The 18,360-nt window shown below is 43.5% G+C and overlaps 3 protein-coding genes across 3 annotated transcripts; all 3 read right to left on the minus strand.

The window, feature by feature from the left end:
* Positions 1-1,802: 1,802 nt before the first annotated feature.
* Positions 1,803-3,685, minus strand: Bfra_010329 (putative ammonium transporter protein; the record flags this gene model as incomplete). Its single annotated transcript, XM_037340663.1, has 5 exons — positions 3,488-3,685; positions 3,364-3,428; positions 3,146-3,303; positions 2,657-3,083; positions 1,803-2,523 (listed from the first exon to the last, which is right to left on the minus strand). The coding sequence occupies exons 1-5, from the start codon at positions 3,560-3,562 to the stop codon at positions 1,803-1,805; spliced, it is 1,446 nt and encodes a 481-aa protein (XP_037189131.1). The 5' UTR covers positions 3,563-3,685.
* Positions 3,686-8,821: 5,136 nt separating this feature from the next.
* Bfra_010330 (putative mfs git1p-related glycerophosphoinositol permease protein) lies at positions 8,822-11,821 on the minus strand (the record flags this gene model as incomplete). The annotated part of the gene is made up of 4 exons (XM_037340664.1): positions 8,822-9,287; positions 10,461-11,479; positions 11,545-11,583; positions 11,660-11,821. The coding sequence occupies 4 exons, from the start codon at positions 11,819-11,821 to the stop codon at positions 8,822-8,824; spliced, it is 1,686 nt and encodes a 561-aa protein (XP_037189132.1).
* A 1,294-nt stretch (positions 11,822-13,115) lies between these two features.
* Positions 13,116-17,234, minus strand: Bfra_010331 (putative map kinase protein; the record flags this gene model as incomplete). Its single annotated transcript, XM_037340665.1, has 2 exons — positions 13,116-13,636; positions 13,694-17,234. The coding sequence occupies 2 exons, from the start codon at positions 17,232-17,234 to the stop codon at positions 13,116-13,118; spliced, it is 4,062 nt and encodes a 1,353-aa protein (XP_037189133.1).
* Positions 17,235-18,360: the final 1,126 nt, after the last annotated feature.

The raw sequence follows: 18,360 nt of genomic DNA on the forward strand, positions 1-18,360 counted from the left end.
GATGATGGAGCACATACAAGATGTGAGAAAGAGATGGATAGTAGTTAGGTTTAAACACTCATCTCGATTTCCATTCCCTGAAAGTACTAGGTAGATAACTCGAGAATGGAGGATGAAGAGAACATATCTAATCTAGTATAAGTGAAGAAAACAAAGAAGCTCTTGAAAGTTAAGAGTTAAAATATAAATGAGCAGCATTCAGAATCTAGATTGAGAAACTTTAAAATATCACAACCGAGTTTACATACCTCCACATCATCGATTCCTAGTCGACCTCCCTCCCTCCCTAGAGTCCTAGACAATATATTACACAACGCGATATCACCTCCCGTTTATGATTCATCCCTACCTCTCATCTCCCGATACAACACCATAGATATCATATCCATGCTAAACACTAATATCGCAAGTAAATAGACGATAGGTAGACGGTAATCTAACAACACTAATACACATCCAAGCACGTATACCTAGTATAGATACGTGGTTCTCTTGAATCACTACTGGTGTACGTATGTATCTACACAGCTATACACTTACCTACCTAGTATGCATGCAAATCATAACCATTTCCCTTTCCCTTTCCATTTCCAATTTCTAAATCGATATCCCATACCCGATACCCGATACTCGATAATCATCCATAAACCAACGAACATCCATCCCTATCCCCATCACCAAACCGCCCCTCATCTCATCTCAATCCCCATATATCTTTTCCTCACAAACTACTGTCCTTCTGTCCTTCTATTCTTTATCTTTCCCCGCATTTCTTTCTTTCTTTCTTCTTAAGTATCAATAGCCATACCTATCCATACCTATCCATACCCTATCCATACCTATCCATACCTATCCATACCTATCCATCCATACCCCAGGATACCTACCCCCCTCCCCGCAGTGCAAAACATCCTCCCCCTTCCCGGAAATCCCATTTCCATCACGTAATAAAATAGCGTAAGAGAAACGTTTCCATGTCCATTGTCTAGGGTTTAAAATTACCATGGTTGTTCTTCATCAAATGCATATACATATATATATATATGTGCATGTGTGTTCGAGGAGACCAAGTTGTTTTGTTTTGTTTTCTTTTATTTTGAGTTTCGTTTTCTAGTCTTCGGTTGTGCTGTGTTGTGTTGTGTTTGTTGCCTTGTCCATCCATCCATCATTATTTTCCCTCGTATGATCGCTTCCGCCAACCTTCTCAATATCATTTTGGGAAATGGAGAACCCCGTCCAACTCCAATATCAAATTCACATATTCAAACACAATCACATACTTCTCAAAATTCATTAAAATTCATCTAACATCATTTCATCTCAATTTCCTCATCATTGTCTGCTACGGTACATACAAATCCGATTCCGAATTGAGATTAAAAAAAGGGAACACCACGCAAGAAAAAAGACTCACTCCTCCCTCCCGCAACCAACTTTTTCACCATCCATTCAATGGTCAATAAATACACAAAGTCAGAAACCACACGCAAAAGTTGCATGCATAGTCCCTGTACAGATGTATGCCGTAAGTAAACCTCAGTTTCATACATCAAAGAAAAAACATTGAAGAAAAAAAAAAAAAGTGGTATCTCGAGTGAGTTGCTAGCTTTCTTGGGTTGGAAAAAAAAATAAACATTGAATTTGATATCATGGCGAAGAAGTAGGTGAACAGAAAAGAAAATAAAATTACGGATCATGAATCATGATTGTTCAAGACCATATCTATGCGAAGTCGCTGTGCGTCCAAAAAGACGAAAGACAAAGAAGGCTAAAGACTGGAGCTAAATATCAAAGTTGATAATTTAAGCTTCCATATCTTGAGTGGAATGTCTAGCTTCCTTCTCATGATGAGGAGAAGGAGTGGTAGCGGTATCGCGACCAGAGTATCTGCTTCCAGTCTCGGATGTATCGTTCAAGACCTCACGAGTAAGCTCAACGTAATCGTAAGCGAACTCACCGATCTCAGCATCATCGATACCGAGAATTTCAGCTTCTTCGGTAGCGCGGAGGGAGAGGCCTGGGATGAGGTTCATGACGAAAAGAATGATACATGTTCCGACGAAGGAGTAAACACCACCGGAAACAGAATCAGCAAGTTGGTATCCGAGTTGGACCCAGTTTCGGTTAAGCCATCCACCTGGAATCTCGGTGAAACCATCAAGATGAGCTATGTAATCAGCAGCAAAGAAAGCAGTGAGGATGTTTCCGATGAGCCCACCAACGGCGTGTTCGGCGAAGATATCGAGAGCATCATCGACACCGAGGACGAACTTGAGTTTGGTAGCATAATTGGCACCGGCAGCTCCGACAACACCATAGATGATGGAAGCCCAAGCAGGAACGAAACCAGATCCTGGAGTGATAGCGACGAGACCAGCAATAACACCGGAGCAGAAACCGACAGTGGACCATTTGCGCTCAAGACGGTAATCGAGGACACACCATGTGATACCACCAACACAGGCAGCCAAGTTGGTAACGACTGCGGCCATAACAGCACGCATGTTAGCTGCAAGAGCGGAACTAAAGAATACACGTGTTAGTTCTTTGTCTAAAAAGTTTATTGTTTTCCAAGTCATGTGCAATGAAACATCAAGCAAAATTGCATGTTTCATCACACAAGAGTTGAGTAGCAAAAAAGTTGGGTCAGACATACCCAGCATTGAAACCGAACCATCCAACCCATAGGAAAACAGTTCCAATAACAATGTGTGTAACGTTATGTGGGCGGTAATTCAATTCGTGAGTACCATGTCCACGACGTTTGCCCAACATGATACTGTATGCGAGAGCTGCACAACCCGAAGAAATATGCACAGGAGTTCCACCAGCAAAGTCGAGACCACCCATCTTGAAAACCCATCCAGAGGCGTTCCAGGTCCAGCAAGCAATTGGATCGTAGATAATGGTTGACCAAACGAACATGAAAACAATGGTTGGAAGCATGCGACCACGTTCTGCGACGGCACCAACTGCGAGAGCTACAGTGATGGCGGCGAACATACCCTGGTAGACGGCGAACATGAGATCGGGAATTTTGGTGGAACCGACAGATGGTGCTCCAAGGACATTACGGAAGCCGACTATTCGAATCGAGTGGTTAGTCTTTACTGTCGTACCATGTTCTAGAAGAAGTTGTACTCACTATTTTCCAAATCACCAATGTATTTTCCAGCGCTGTGAGAGAAGGCGAGAGAGTAACCCCAGAAGAACCATTGGAAGGAAACTACTGCGGTGGCCATGATGGAGAGCCAAATCAATGACAACGCAGACTTTCTACGAGCAAGACCGGAATAGAAGAAACTGTGAAGGTGGAGAGATTAGTCTCTGTAGTACCGCCATGCATGTTTTGGAAGTACATACCCGACACCAGGAATCATGAGCAAGACCAAAGCAGTGGAAGTGATCATCCAAGCAATGTCACCGGCCTGTTACACTTGGTTAGTTCTGAGGTTTGATTTGAGGGGTTTTGTGTACAAAGACTTACATCATAATAGATGTTGAGATCCTCAGTCAACGAATCGCCCCCCGCTGCATTCGTACCATTGTATTCAACAACCATCTTGAATACACTTGACCTCAGTCAAAAACTGTGAACTCTACTTGAGCAGGTGAGGTATAGCTGTCTTCAGATCTGACTTATAGACCATCAAAGAAGAGAAGGATTGATTGTCGTAGCTAGCAAAGAAGCTCACAGATCGAAAGGTGATCGAGGTGCGACGAAGTTGGGTTGCAAAAGGAAGAAGAGAATTGTTGTAGATACTAAAGAGTATTATACCAAGATGGCCGAAGTCGGATAAGGTACTAGGCTATGAATAGGGCTGTGAGTATGCAATGGAAAGATAACGGGCGAAGTCGGAAAGAATTAATTTAATTATATAAAGAGATTATTGTGAATAGTTGCAGAGACGAGAGAGGCTTGTGTGGGAACCTTGTTGGTGAATTTCGTTTTCGCTCTCCCAGGCCGACGTGTGTGAAGGAAGCTGTGGGTGAATGTGAGAGTCGAGCGTGAAGACCGGACACAATGAGTGAGGAGTGATATTGATTAATCACTGACAAAACTCAAGTAACCTTTTGGTTTCTTTCTTTCTTTCTTTCTTCTTCTTCGACACCACTGGAAGGAAGTACAACAACGGAAAAAAGGAAGAACATGAGGAGGAGGGGGAAGGGAAATAGTTTTATGGATTCAAATCAAATCAAAGAAAGGTCCAATTTGCAAGCAGCGTAATAAAGCTATCACCGACAAACCTACTAGTATCCCATGTCATGCCATGCTTACATCCAACCTTATCCGAAGCTGGAGCCTGTACGTGCAGATGAGAAGATGTGGAGGTGTATCATGACAAGGAACCCGTTATTTTACTCGAAAGAAGTTCATTCCGCTAAAAGAAAGGAAGGGAAAAGATAAGTCGCTGCTGAGATTTAAAATAGCGATCTGATTCGTCTTTTTTTGCTTTTTCATTGCTTACACCTAGGTAATTCGTATTATTCCTACGGACCCAGGGAGTCAAACAAGGACCAATGGCTGATCTGTTTGTTTGGGGTAATCTTTCATCTATGAGAACCTTTCCTCCTTATCCGCTTTGGGCTTGAGTAGCATGTGAAAAGATGGAACGAGATGGGAGCAGATATCGGCAGCTTTCCCCATCCAGCTGGTCAATTTCTATATATGGATGGTGATTCCGATATTGAGGAGTGTTTGTTGAAACTTAATATGAGAAATTCCGGATGTTATTTCTTCTTATCTTTGGAGTAAATGGTGAGGATTGTTGGGGGTGATGGTACCGATGTTGGTGTTGGCATTGATGTTGGCATTGATATTGGTATCAGCATCTCTTCTTACTTGGTTCCATCAGTCATCACTCTCTATCTCTATCTCCATCTCTATCTCTCTCCCCAAGTCACATTCACGAAAGAGAAGAAAGAGAAGACTGATTTCTTGGCCCATTCCTTCTTTCGATCCTTGTGCAGTAATCCATTTCCGCCTATCCTTCTTCATACACACACACATACATAATAGACTTCCCTGGTAGCTACGGAATATAAAAAGATAAAAGATAGACAGGGGTTAAATTATCCTGTCTTGACCTATCAAAAAGCATGTGTGCAATGCAGGGTTTCATCAAGGTAGTTTCCGGATCCAGTTAGCACGAGATAAGACGATCCGACGGTTGGTATTCCATTTGATTGGTTCCCTTTGCTGTTCCCCCACGTGAAATGGCTTTTGACGCTGTAGAAATGCTTTCTCCATCGTGTTAGTTCCCGAAGTCAGCAAAGAAGCTTTCATGGGTGGCTCGCCAAGGTATCGGGAGCCTATGAAAGTCATGGAAAGCATCAGCCTTGAAAGAAATGTGCCAATATCTTTAATCTATAGCATTGCGCGGTATTCAGGGCCATGGAAATTCAATACGGAGTACGCCCAGTACCTGCCTATCCTCGAGCCTCCTCTCAAGAGATGGAATGGATTGGATGCATGCAAACAGTGATTTGTGGATGGATGGAGAAGGTTTGTGGAGGATTGACCGATTGATTGACCGACTTGCAGATGCACGAATGTACCTGATACTCGTTTTCGTTGCTTTATGGAAAAACTGGAGTATTGAGTTGGGACTACGGATGAAGAGGACCCAAATGCCGATCGAATGTTTAAAGCATCAAATCGGGTATAATTCATTCCGTCAATTTTGCCCCGAGTATTTTTGCTTTATTATGTTGTATCACTGCTAATGCCACGACTCCTACTCCCTCCTATTGCTACTAATAACCATATAATCTTAATACACGACAAACTTTCGAGCACTCCCTAGGTGTGTAGGCACTTCTTACAGTCACAGCCTTGTGGTTCCACGGCAGATAGAAGCGAGGCTCACTGTACTTTTGTAGGAGCCGTATAGGATTTTATTGTACGAAGCACGAAGCACGAAGCACGAAGCACGAAGTATGTTGCACAGGAGGGAGTCAGGAGTCAGCAACTCAAATTATAGCCTTAAAATCGCCCATCTTCCTATGCACAAACACAAGGTATTACTATTACTACCTACAGTGGTCAATGTCATGTACCATATCAGCATCCCTCTCCTCATTTTTCTCCTTCTACTTTCCATGACATGATGAAAGAATTAACATGACCCTTTGTATTCATTCCTCTTATCGTAATGAACGAGCGGGAGAAGAATATGGCGAGATGAGAAGTGTGCGTAATTCTCATATTCGCACATTGCGCAGTCTTTCTCCATTGGGTCTGGCTCGGCCGATATCTATAATTGACAAGTGTAGAGTGGGGCTCTTTGGGTTCGAAAATCAATGGATTTCTACTAGGGGCCTAGGTAAGGTGGGCCATTTTATCAGTGGATCCGGTTGGTTGATCCAAGGCTTGTTAACAATCTAAATCCAAAGTCAATACCCAATACCCAATACAGCACAGACAACATACCTAGTACCTACCTACGGAATACCTACCTGGGGAGGCACATATGGAAACCATAATGATGATGGTGATCTGATCTGATGTGATTTCATTTCTCCTCAAAACTTACCAACACGGTCGCTTTCTAGAAGATCTATGATTCCTTGTTTGGAATGCCATTGCATGCATCCATCAACATTACATGGCGCTTATGAATAACGTCGTGATTAGATCATCTTAGACATTTCATCTACATGATCTTAAACATTGAAAAGCTACGCCAGAATCATTCTAGTGGAGGAGTATCTCTTTGGAAGCTTTGGAAGACCTAAAGAGACCCTCGAGCATGAAGATTGTACCAGAATGGTAGGTTGAAGCTTGATGGTACAGCCTACACATACCATTCAGTCATCTATCCATTCAGTCATCTATCCATCCATCCATTTATTCATTCATCCATCAAGACATTCATCCCCTCCATCATAATTACTTCCAAGAGTCGTTAAAATTTGGACCGGTTTAATTCATCTATCAAATCGATAGCTGAAACGTGTGAAAGGTAACTCTGCCTCCTTGGCGCATCATCTCTTCGGTGTATTCTCCCGAATCATAATATCGAACCATATATATCTGCATATACATACGAATACATACCCTACGTGCGAATACTACATACTACATCGAGGGACGATCAAATTTCAAACAATATCCACCACAGATCATCAATAATGAACCATCAACCTTAACGAACGGGAACTTTTACAGTACTTAGGTACTAGTTTCAAGACACTGGATGATTCTATACTCGAAAAAAAAACATTCTACGCCTCTTACGCATGGGCAATTCCCTGAAACAGTTGAACTAAACTTTAGTGGTTTGATTCACTTGAAACTAAAGCTATTAACATGCCATTCGTTCATCCATTTGCCTTACATCCGCTTCTTAACCATCCATTCCGAACTGATTGATTTAAAACGGCTGGGGGTCCTTCCATTTTGGGAATCTTTGAGCCGCTCTACCAACCAGCCTTGGGGGAGAATTTGGCCGAGATAAGAGTACTTGAACTGTGTAATACTCCGAATATCTCTGACCGAAAATATCGAGTCACAGAAATCTTTGAAAGTGGACTTTCAAGTGATGGTTCAAAAGCTTCAGCCAGAAAAGGAGTCTCAACCCCACAACATCTCATGAGTTAACACGAGATTTCATCATGCATGTGCAGGTAAAGGTAAGGGTTAGTGTTAAGGTATCGCCAAGGAGCTTCTTACCGTACGCCCATAAGCAAGCCAGCTGCCATGGTTTGCTTGAATATGAGTGGTCTTATTGTTGTACAAACTCATTGATTGCATGAAATTTCCAGAAAGTAGATGAGTACTTTTGAGTTTGGTGTCACGCCACAATGGTACAAGGCCTAAACGAAATATCAGCTCAGAGTTTTATCTTCAACCTTATCATTGTCGTTTTGATTTTATTCGTATTATTGTAATTGAATACTCATAACCCTTTTTTAATTGTCTTTGATTTGGATCAAGTGCTCCAATTCTTAGAGTTGATCCGAGAAGTTAATGTGTGGACGAATGGTTTACTCTACTGCTCACCTCGTTTTTCTATCTCTAAAATGCTTGCCTTGCCTACGCTGTGAAATTCCATCAGATCATATCACAATCTGTATCTTTCTCTTGAATGTTACTTCCCTATGTCTCCCTTCATCAAGCTCCACCGCGCACGTCTAGACGAAGAGATGTGTACCTTGTAATCTCACCCCTCACCACGCCACACGTTGTACAGAACTCCATCCCGTGTATCTTTTTGACCAAGCCCTAGGGATTAAAAGGCTGATTGCATTTGGCTCATCTCCAGGTATGGGTTGATTTTGGCTTGGCTTTTTGTCCATATGATCTCATTGTGTGTGTTATTCCAATATTCATTCACTTTTTTGCTATATCTAGCCATTACAAGATCTTGTGTGGCGATGCTATTCTTAGGTGTGATGTTACAATGTGACCACCGATTTGGTCTCGTACTTCCCTTTTTCGTTTTTCGAATGAGTTCTTCCAAGTAAGATCTTACCTAGATGTTGGGTGTTAGCAGGTGCTTCAGAAAGATATCTTCTACGATTTCCCCACTCCTCGCTTCGATTTATCATAGAATTCGAAGATTACAGAGAGCATTTGTTGTTGATAACATGGATATGAGGAAGATATGAAGCAGATAGACTTATCTTATTGTCTTATGTGTTGAAATATTGCCAATATACTGTTGTTAATCATCAATCAGTATGTAACTCGTGTACAATATATAAATTTCTACACCTTCAGAAGAATTCCTTAAGCTCCTGTGAACCTTTTTCTCACAGCTTTCGCCTGGATACTTATCCCTCCCTCAATATCACTCATTTTATTCAAAATTGCAGGTTAGTCTCCTCTCAAAGCAGCGGCAGTCCCCTCAATAATCGCCTCTAATCCCTCGGCAGCACCTTCGGAGCCGCTCTCGAGGGGATTGATTTCTTCACACGCTTCTCGAATACATTCCAATTTTCCCGTGTCCCATTTGCCGCCTGGAACGCATCTTGAATATCCCAAAATTTGCATCTGGAGGAACACAAAAGCAAAGGGAGATAGATGGTTCATTCCCAATTCACAGGCGAAGGTGATGGATTTTCCACTAAAGTTCGGCGCGACGCCTTCGCAGGCAAAGCCTTGGAATATAGCATTGTATATTGTGGCTGTGGGGGTAGGGGCCTGCGTGAGCGTCGAAAGGGTCGTCGTGGTGCTTCCGGTACAGATGGTCAATTCCACGCCGCCGATCTGTTCGACTGCCGAGGAGCCGCAGATGATTACGTCGCTATCTAAATTGTGGTAATATGTACAAGTTCCAGCACTATGATATTCCAAGTTAGTACTGCTCATAGACAGCCTTGTATTTGAGCATGTTTCCCTTCTTCTTCTTCTTCTTCTTTCTTCTTCTTCTCCTTCTTCTTCTTCTTCTTCTTCTTTTTCTTTTTCTTTTTCTTTTTCTTTTTCTTTTTCTTTTTCTTTTTCTTTTTCTTTTTCTTTTTCTTTTTCTCGCCTGATCTCAAATCAACCTATTCTCTCATGGAGAAATTCATATCTCTTAATTTATTGAATCTCGTGACAAAACGGATCTCTCTTCTCCATTTAGTTGGCATCTGAAAATAGTGTGTCTGTTACTTTTGGATTTGTTGTTTGGGGATGTCGTACTAGGTGAGGAGTTGAAAAGTAGTTACTCATTCATTTGTAACTTGTGATGGGTTATTCGGGGTTAATGGTTAAAAGATAGGAATGGTGCTTTTGATGACATTAGTTGATTTGTCTATACACTTCGAAAGAAACCGGGGATAAAATTTTCGTGCTTCCTCTCTTCTGCCCTAAGTCTTGATTTTTTCCCCCAGACTTATCTTCTCCTTTGGCATTCCTTTTTCACCCTTCCTCAATTGTTTAACTTTGGTCTTCGTACTTGGAGCTCTCTTTCTTCCTTTTCTTCTTTAGTCGAGAAGAGGAATTGAGATTGCAATGCATATGCTCAAATGATAGTAATGGAAGATAATTTTATCCGCCTTGGAAATGCACATGGCCTGCTGGGAATCATACTTGTTATGCCTATTCATGAATTGATAACTTGAGCAATGATATATATATTTCAAAGGACGAATGTTATCTTTGAGAAGCAGCATGAAGAGATGAATATGTTGTGAAGAGATAATTAGGTTATGATAGACAGATTTATTATACACACTATCAATATTGTTTGTCCAGCCATACGCTTCACATTGCTCAATACTCAAGCTTTCTCTATTCCAACCACATCCCATCTACTCATCTCTCACCTCCTCTCTCAATCCCCTCTCAAATTCCTCATCCATCTCTCTCAAATCAACCCCCCTCCCCTCGGGCAAAAACCAATAAACACCCACCCCCAACACTCCCACACCCCCGCCACAAAAAACGTACTACTCTTCCCCGCCGCCTCCTGAATCGGCGTAAAAACCTGCGTCCCAACCGCCGCGCCCGCCTTTCCAAACCCGGCACTAACCCCATACCCCAACCCCTAATCGCCGTCGGGAAACTCTCCGCACTCATCAACCCAATCGTAGCACCGGGACCCATATGACCCAGACTCGCAAAAAGACCATACAGCACCACAAACGCCGGGAGATTTTCCGACGTGGTGAGTCTCCCATAACAACCCCCGATAATAAATCCCAAGAGGATGTATCCCGCAAACCCGAGAATGCCCGTCCATTTGCGGCCAATGCGGTTCACGAGCCACATGCCCAGCAGCACCCCGGGAATGGGGAAGATGGCGAGGATGAATTGCCAGATGGCGACGGTGCGGATGTTTTTCCCCGGCACGAGTCCGTTGATGATGGCGGCGCTCATGATGCTGTTGGGAAAGTTGACAAAGTCGTAGAGGAAGAAGGCGGTGCTGGTGCCCAGACACCGCAAGCCATATTTGCGGATGATGAAACGCCAGGGGATAGGTCGCTTTCTGAGATTGGAGTTTCGGAAGAGTTTTCCGTCCGTCATGCGCAGACGGAAGAGGATGACGACGAGGGGGAGAAGGGTACTTGTGCTGTAGATGGCGTGGAAAGCGACTTTGAGATTGTCGTTTGAGGCGAGCAGCGAGAGGAGATAGACGAGTGTGCAGGTGGGCGAACCGGTTGTGGCCATTAGGGTAGAGATGGAGACTTGGATGGGACCTCTTTTCCCATCGAACGAATCGGCGGATCCTTCGAGCGCCGCGGCGGCGGAAGTGGGATATTCGCCTCCGACGCCGACGCCTGCTATGCCGCGGGCGATGGTGAGGAACCAGAGCATGTTTGAGGAGGGTTCTACTTGGAACGCGAGGGTAGAGAGGAGAGAACCGATGATCACGAGAGCGGATGTGAAAAGCATGCCTCCCTTGCGGGAAAACTTATCAGAGGTATAACCTAGTATGAGGATACCGATGACGGAACCGACGAGGAGGGCATTGGAAATGCGGGTTTGGATTGTCGAAGTGTAGATTTTGGTGCCGAGGAGGTGATTAAACACTACGTTTGTACTGGATGCCTATCTTTGTTAGCTATGGATGCACTTTCACATGATAATACCGACGAGAAAGAAGAGAAACTTACCAAGCCCTGTTGATATCCATCTGAGTAATTCGCCATTGCCTATGATTATTCATTAATACAATCATCTCATCTCATCTCATCTCACCAACTACCACTCCACAGATACACAACTTACAGATCCCATAATCGTCCAAATAGACCCAGCTTTCGTATCCACAGACGCAGCATCTGATTCTACATCTCTCAACTCCTCCGCCGCATTATTGTTCCCATCTTTCTCCTCCCCCGTCCTCATCGAAGACAAATCCCGCTTGGCAATATCTGGTGATGCAGGCATGATCAGAATCCGACCCTACTTGAACAGCGTCCAGTGTAAGAAATAAGAATTGACAAAGTTCTCCGATCAAAAACTCAAATCTTCCAAAACCTCCTTCGTAATTTCCTCTCCAGCGAAAAGAAAAAAAGAAAAGAAGAACGAACCCAAATACGCAGAAAACATCCCCAAGATATACGTACCCTCCACCCCTCCTCCAAAATTCCCCTCCCATTCTCGCCATCCAACTCATCCATATCTACAAGTCTCCACACCAACTATCTACCATCGCAAAATCCATCCACAATCAAAAACTTTTCCATCCAAACCTGCATCTCCGGGCTGTCTCCAATCTTTCGTAATCTCATTATTGACGTTTAGATTGGGGGAAAAAATTGGACCCTTCCCGTTACATCTCCGAAAACTCACGGCATCTTTTCAGCCTTGCGTTTCGTCCCCAATTTGAATAGTTCATGATTGGGTTTTCCATGGCAGAACCGTCGATCACTAGCGCGGATATCGCCTCTGCGGCATAAAGGAGTGGGGCTTTGGAGTGGAAGCGCCGAGCAGTGTCCGATGTATCTGGTATGTATATTTCCGGCGGAATATGATACCCGGGTTGGTCAATTTCGAGAGCGATTGTCAATGATGTGACAGGTGAAAACCAATGTGAAGATTACTGTAATGGTATACTGTCATACCAGCAGTGTCATCATGTTTCATTATTGTTCTGATTATACTACAAGTCTCCACCACCACTTCCATTCTTCCATCACGAGACGTGTTCTGCCCACGCTTCCCAATGTTGACTTCATCCTCTACTGGCATCGTACCGCCATTACCTCCTTCGCTGCCTCGAGACGAATGCCAGTTTGCCCATTGCTTCCATGCATGCATTACACCTAACCATCTGGCTTCTCATCTCAACCTCCGGCTTCTTCTCCATTTTAACCCTCAACATCAACTCGACACTACATTTATGTTCGCACAACCAAATAGACGTTAGAAAGTTAAACCCAGCTTTCCTCATAAACACATATATGCTACGAAAAACACCAACTCCCAACTCAATCGCTGATGAAAAAATCTCGTGTATATGTATATCCCTCATATACATCTAGTTCCAATTCGACCCATTGTGCCCAAACCCAATGCCCACAAAAGACGCTTCATGTACTGCGCTTTTCCCCAAAACGACTGAAAAAAACAATAATGACAAATGCAAATACAAAGGAAAGGTTTTCTTGTTTGAAAAGTGAAAGAAAGGTGTTGTAATCACCGACAAGAATAGTTGACGAAGGCGAGAACTCATAGTACCTCAATTAGTGAAACTTCCCCTGGCACTAGATTGAGAACTTCCACTATCGCTTGGTGTTTGTGGCTCGATAGAGACCTGGTTTTTGATTGCAACAATCCATTCGTGTTGTAAGAGCTCCGGTGCCGAAGCACGTTTCTTGGGGTCTCTAATGAAGCATTTCTTGATGAAATCAATGCCCTGAGGGCTGAGTTGATCTGGTGATGGCATTTGAGGAGGATTGCCTTGGGCAATATTGTACATGATAGCCCATTCGTTATCAAGAGATGTCCAAGGTCGACGACCTGTAGCCATTTCAAGGATAACACAGCCGAGTGACCAGACATCGACTGAGCCAGCTCGTCCTGGGTTCTCTCCTTTAATGACTTCGGGGGACATGTACATTGGAGTTCCAGTCATGGATTTGTTCTTGTTGGCAAGACTGGCGGTAGTCGCGGTGACAAGAGTTTTACCTTGACGAGCAATGACCTTTGCGGCGCCAAAATCTACATATTTGATTACACCGTTGTGATCAAGGAGAATATCTGTGTTTATTGTTAGAGAACTGATCGTAATATGGATGAGGCAAAAAGATAACTTACTTTCTGGTTTGATGTCACGATGAACAATGCCACTTTCGTGAAGATATGCTAGACCTTCAAGAAGTTGCAAGGCGTAAACCATTATAACCTGCTCGTCCTCGATTCTTCCATGCTCTAAAAGACCCGCAAGTGACCCACCAGAACAGTACTCCATGAAAATATAGACTTTGTCGCGATGGACCTCAATTCCATGATATGAGACTACGTTGGGATGATCGAGAACCTCCAAGACGTGCATCTCATCGGCAATCTGAGCAGCAATTGTAGGAATAAGGTTAGGATCTTGTAGACGAATCTCTTTCACAGCCATAAGATGACCAGAGTCCAGATTGATCGCAGCATACACTGATCCAAAGGTACCACCACCAACGAAGTTTCCTTGTTGCCAGCGCATATTGATATTGGATGGAGACGCAGAAAGATGTGTGAGAGATCGGTCTGCTTCATTGTTTTCTTCAAGAACTCTGCCGAGAGCTTGTCTTTCCGCCTCGATAACCTTTCGTTCTTCATCAAGATCAGCTATCAGTTCAAGACGTTGATTAAGAACAAAGGCAGCTGATTCCTCGTCATCAGCCATTCCCCTAATATCCATCTTCCTAAATTGGCCGTTCAGTGTCTCCACCCGCTGTTTCTCTGCTTGAGCGGCCAAATTTGATCTTGCGCCCATGATATCAAAATGTGAAATCAATAGAGACATACATCCCGAGACCTTGGATCGAAGTCTTGTATACTCATCTTCCCCTAAAGCCAATATATGTTGGCCTTGAGTCATACCCATTGCAAATTCAAGTGCAAGCACCGCCCATCTGAATGTTTTACGATCCGTAGGAACGCAGTCATCACAGATGAAGCTCACCCAGTCCAGGGCAATCTTTGTGAGTTTGATGTTGTTCATTTGCTTTCGGTTTCGATCCATATAAGGCAAAGACCGCTGACCAAACTCGGTAGCGAAGATGAAACAGGTTTGAATGAGTTCTTGACATTCCAACCCTTTTGTTTGTTTTCGAACAATTTCCACGCTGTCCATAATCAAGTTTGATAGCTTATACACGACTTTCTTGATGTCGGTCAATTTAAGATGCACTTTCTTGAGATGGGATCTCTGTTCAACCACCATATCCAGATGTATCCCGATCGAATCTAAAAACGCCATTCGCGCATTTGACAATCTGGCCTGTGATCCATCTGCAATAAGTCGAAGATGTCCAACCTTCAAATCTATGTTGATATTTATCAAAGCTGAATCGACCTGTCGACCATCCCATCCCATTGGGACCTCGGGGCGAAGTACTAATATATAAGGGTTGCTAGGGTCTTCTTGTGTGTCTTCGGTGTGATAGCAAGTTCCTAGAATGGACTGGATGTCTTGCGGTCGATTGTACAAAGATGGAGAGGCTATGAGGAAAATACCATCGTGCTCAATGCTTGCAGTATAAACCAAGAAGTGACCGGTTTCAATAAGCCTTGAGTAGAGTTCTTGCAAACCACTCTGCTTCATAGCAATGCTGAAGTCCGTCGAGTTTTCGAAACGATCACTCAAAACCCTAGAAAATCTTTGCAACATACGTTGTCGCACGCGAACAGAGTCTAGACTCTGCTTATAACGCTTCGTCATCTCAGAAGCTGTTTCCTTTGGCTTTCTCACCATTTCTTTTTCGAAAGTGGTATTCAGTCGGAAGAAGGCCTTGTGGGTTAAAGAACTAAACTGCTCTGCCACTTCAACATCACCGCCTTGGAGATGTCGTCCGATCTCGTTAGAGAAATCCCATTCTTGCTCAAGAACTTCAGCTTCTTTGAAAGTGTTTTTGTTTCCGCCCAATTTCCAGTTGAGCATCTTGAAGTAAAACTTAAGTGCATCTAAAACTACCTGGTCAAAGGACTCATCGATACAAGGTGGTAAATCCCACCCAGGCTCAGGATTTGATATGGTAAGATACTCCTGCTTAATCAATATGGCAAGTTTCAATAATATTCTGAATTGCGAAATCATTTGCTCGGCCATCATTGCGTTCTGTTGCGTGGATTCTCGCATCTTCTTCGCATAGTTTAGTCGAACCTTGATAATCTCTTCGATGAGGCGCGACGGGAAGTTTATGAGAGTGAGTAACTCTTCGATATAAGGAGGTAGATGACGTTTCGCAAAACCCTCGGAGTTCTCGATCAATGTATTCTTTGCTTTCATGATAACCTCAGATACACCTAACAGTATGCTTTTATCACCTTGTAGAGATCTCAACCCATCCTCCTTGAGCAACCTATCGATAAATGATGATTCATCGGAGAGCCCATGTCCTGAAGGTGAGCGCTGTCTCACTTTGGTGAAGTCGAGTTCTGGATTTCCTACCCAGTTTTGCAGGACGGCAAGTTCAATGTTGATGAGTTCGGTGGTATTGTGCCATGATATGACAGCGTCGCAGGTAGCAGCGAATTGTGTAGACGCTGCCAGTTTATTCGCCATTTCCAAGCCAGTTCGAGATGGATATAGACTTTCACACTTCTCAATCTTTGCAACTACGCCCCGCACTTGGTCAATCGGTGACTTTCCAGCCTCACTCTCGCCTTGCACCTGAAACTTAATAATTTCCTCTAAAACAGTGTCAAGGTTGGCCCGGGTGTCTTCTAATATCCGTCGCTGGGCCCCTAAGCTTCTCCCGCATACCTTTGATCGTATACCAAGCCAGATTTCTGTCCCAATGTTCTCTGCTTTGTTTTCTGAATTACCAATTAAACGTTTCTTCTCTTGCCTAACTACATCTCCGGTTAGCACAGATGCTAACATCCCATGCCATTCCAGACGCTCTCTATTTGCGGGATCTTTCAAGTCTTCCTGAGTAGGTTGTATGTCATCGTTGTTGTAGAAAAGTACAGTCTCTTGATCGAAGGGATCACCATCGAATTGTAACTCTGATGGGGATTCCTCTTCAGTATCTGATCCTGTTCCATATCCAAGACTAGGTGTGTAAGGTTCACCAAAATATTCGAAAGGTGGATCATTTTGCCGTAACCGTTGCACATAAGCTCTTTCTTGCGCACGATATGCGCCGCTTGGATCTTGCCTATTAAATCTCGAGTTTGAACCGGATCGATGACGATCCGAAATTGACATGTATGGAGCTTGTGGGGGTCGCCGCGCAGGCGCGTATGTACTCGAAGGAGTTCGGGCTGGTGCAGTAGGCCTCTGAGATCTGGCCGTTGCGCCATTCAAAGGAGTTTGTGGTGGAGGGCTGAAAGCCGTTTCGCGGCTGTATATTGCCCCATTTGTTTCCGAATTGCTGCCTCGACTACGCATGCTTGAATTCATACTATTTATCTGGGGTCGAGAATCGATAGGGAGAAAGGCATCGAGATGTGCATCGTGTGCAGCATCTGGACTTAAATGTTCGACAAAGTCGTGGGAATCTGCAGAAGAACCAGAGCCTCCAGAGTCGCTGGTCTCAACATGTGGGCGCTCCATGATCACCGAAGATTTTAACGATTCGAACCTGTGGTTGTCGTCCCCGTTTGTGAAACGTACAGCACGAGGTGAAATCTCCGAGCTCATGTTCAAGAGTGAAACGGGTTATTAGAAAAATCAGAGGTTGCGAAAAGTACCTAATTTGCCCTTTGTTTAGCGTCGATGGGAAGTCATCCTGGTACCGATAAAGCAGGGGGTGAGAGAGTGAGAGTGGTGATATAGATTGAAGTGGCACTTGTTTTTGGTGAATATCTAGAACTTCAATTCAGGTACGTAGAAAGTAGATTTTGGAGAAGTTTTCAAAGGAAGATGAAGATATGAGAGAAAAAAGCTAAAGTCGAGAAAAAAATGTAGGTTGACTTTCGCACTGATGTACTTATAAGTTAGGTAGGTCGACCGAGAGAGGTAAATGTGTACTAGGTTGGTGGGTAGGTAGATAGGTAGGTGGGTAGATGGGTAAGATGGGTATTCTTTTTTGAAAAGCTTCAAATAGGAATGTAAATCAATATAAATCAACTCCTACACGAGTGAATATATATGTTTACATAGGTATGTTTACATATGTCTGATACTCTTTAGCTGGAATATCCATCACATATCATACGGGATAGATGAGATGATACCAATCAAGACTCAAGAAGGTAGGTAAGGCTATTGGGTAGCTTTTAAGATGAGGACTAGGGATTGTTGATTGGGACACAATCATCGATCTTCGAGACCCGCTGTAATGCAAAATTATTCAAAATTATCCGATTTGGGCTTTTGACTAGTACCGAGTAGTCGATATCTTCGGATGCACTTTTATCCCCAGCTACGAAGTATACGTATATATCGTAAGGTGCTAGGGACCTAGCATTCATCTAGCACTTGTCTATCTATCTGTGAATACCGAATACCGACGTCGGGAAGTGAATGATTTGAGTTAGATATCTACCTAGCTCTGATGGTTATTGGGTAGTCCCTCCCTAGAGACCTAGTCGAGGAATTGGAAGGGAGAGCGAGAGCGAGAGAGAGAGAGACAGAGTTACTGATAAACAATGTTCAAGTCGATACCTGATAGATATGCTTTCCTATTCTGATTATACAGGGTAGAATTTAATTACTTCAAAAGGCCAACGAGATTCGTTGTATCATTTTACTAATACTGCTGATGCTACGGTAGATATTGCTTTTTGGCTGCAACCCAACACCTAGTAAGGAATTCGTTTTCCTA

The sequence above is a fragment of the Botrytis fragariae genome, assembly GCF_013461495.1.
Source record: "Botrytis fragariae strain BVB16 chromosome Unknown tig00000186, whole genome shotgun sequence".
NCBI classification, from domain to species: Eukaryota; Fungi; Ascomycota; class Leotiomycetes; order Helotiales; family Sclerotiniaceae; genus Botrytis; species Botrytis fragariae.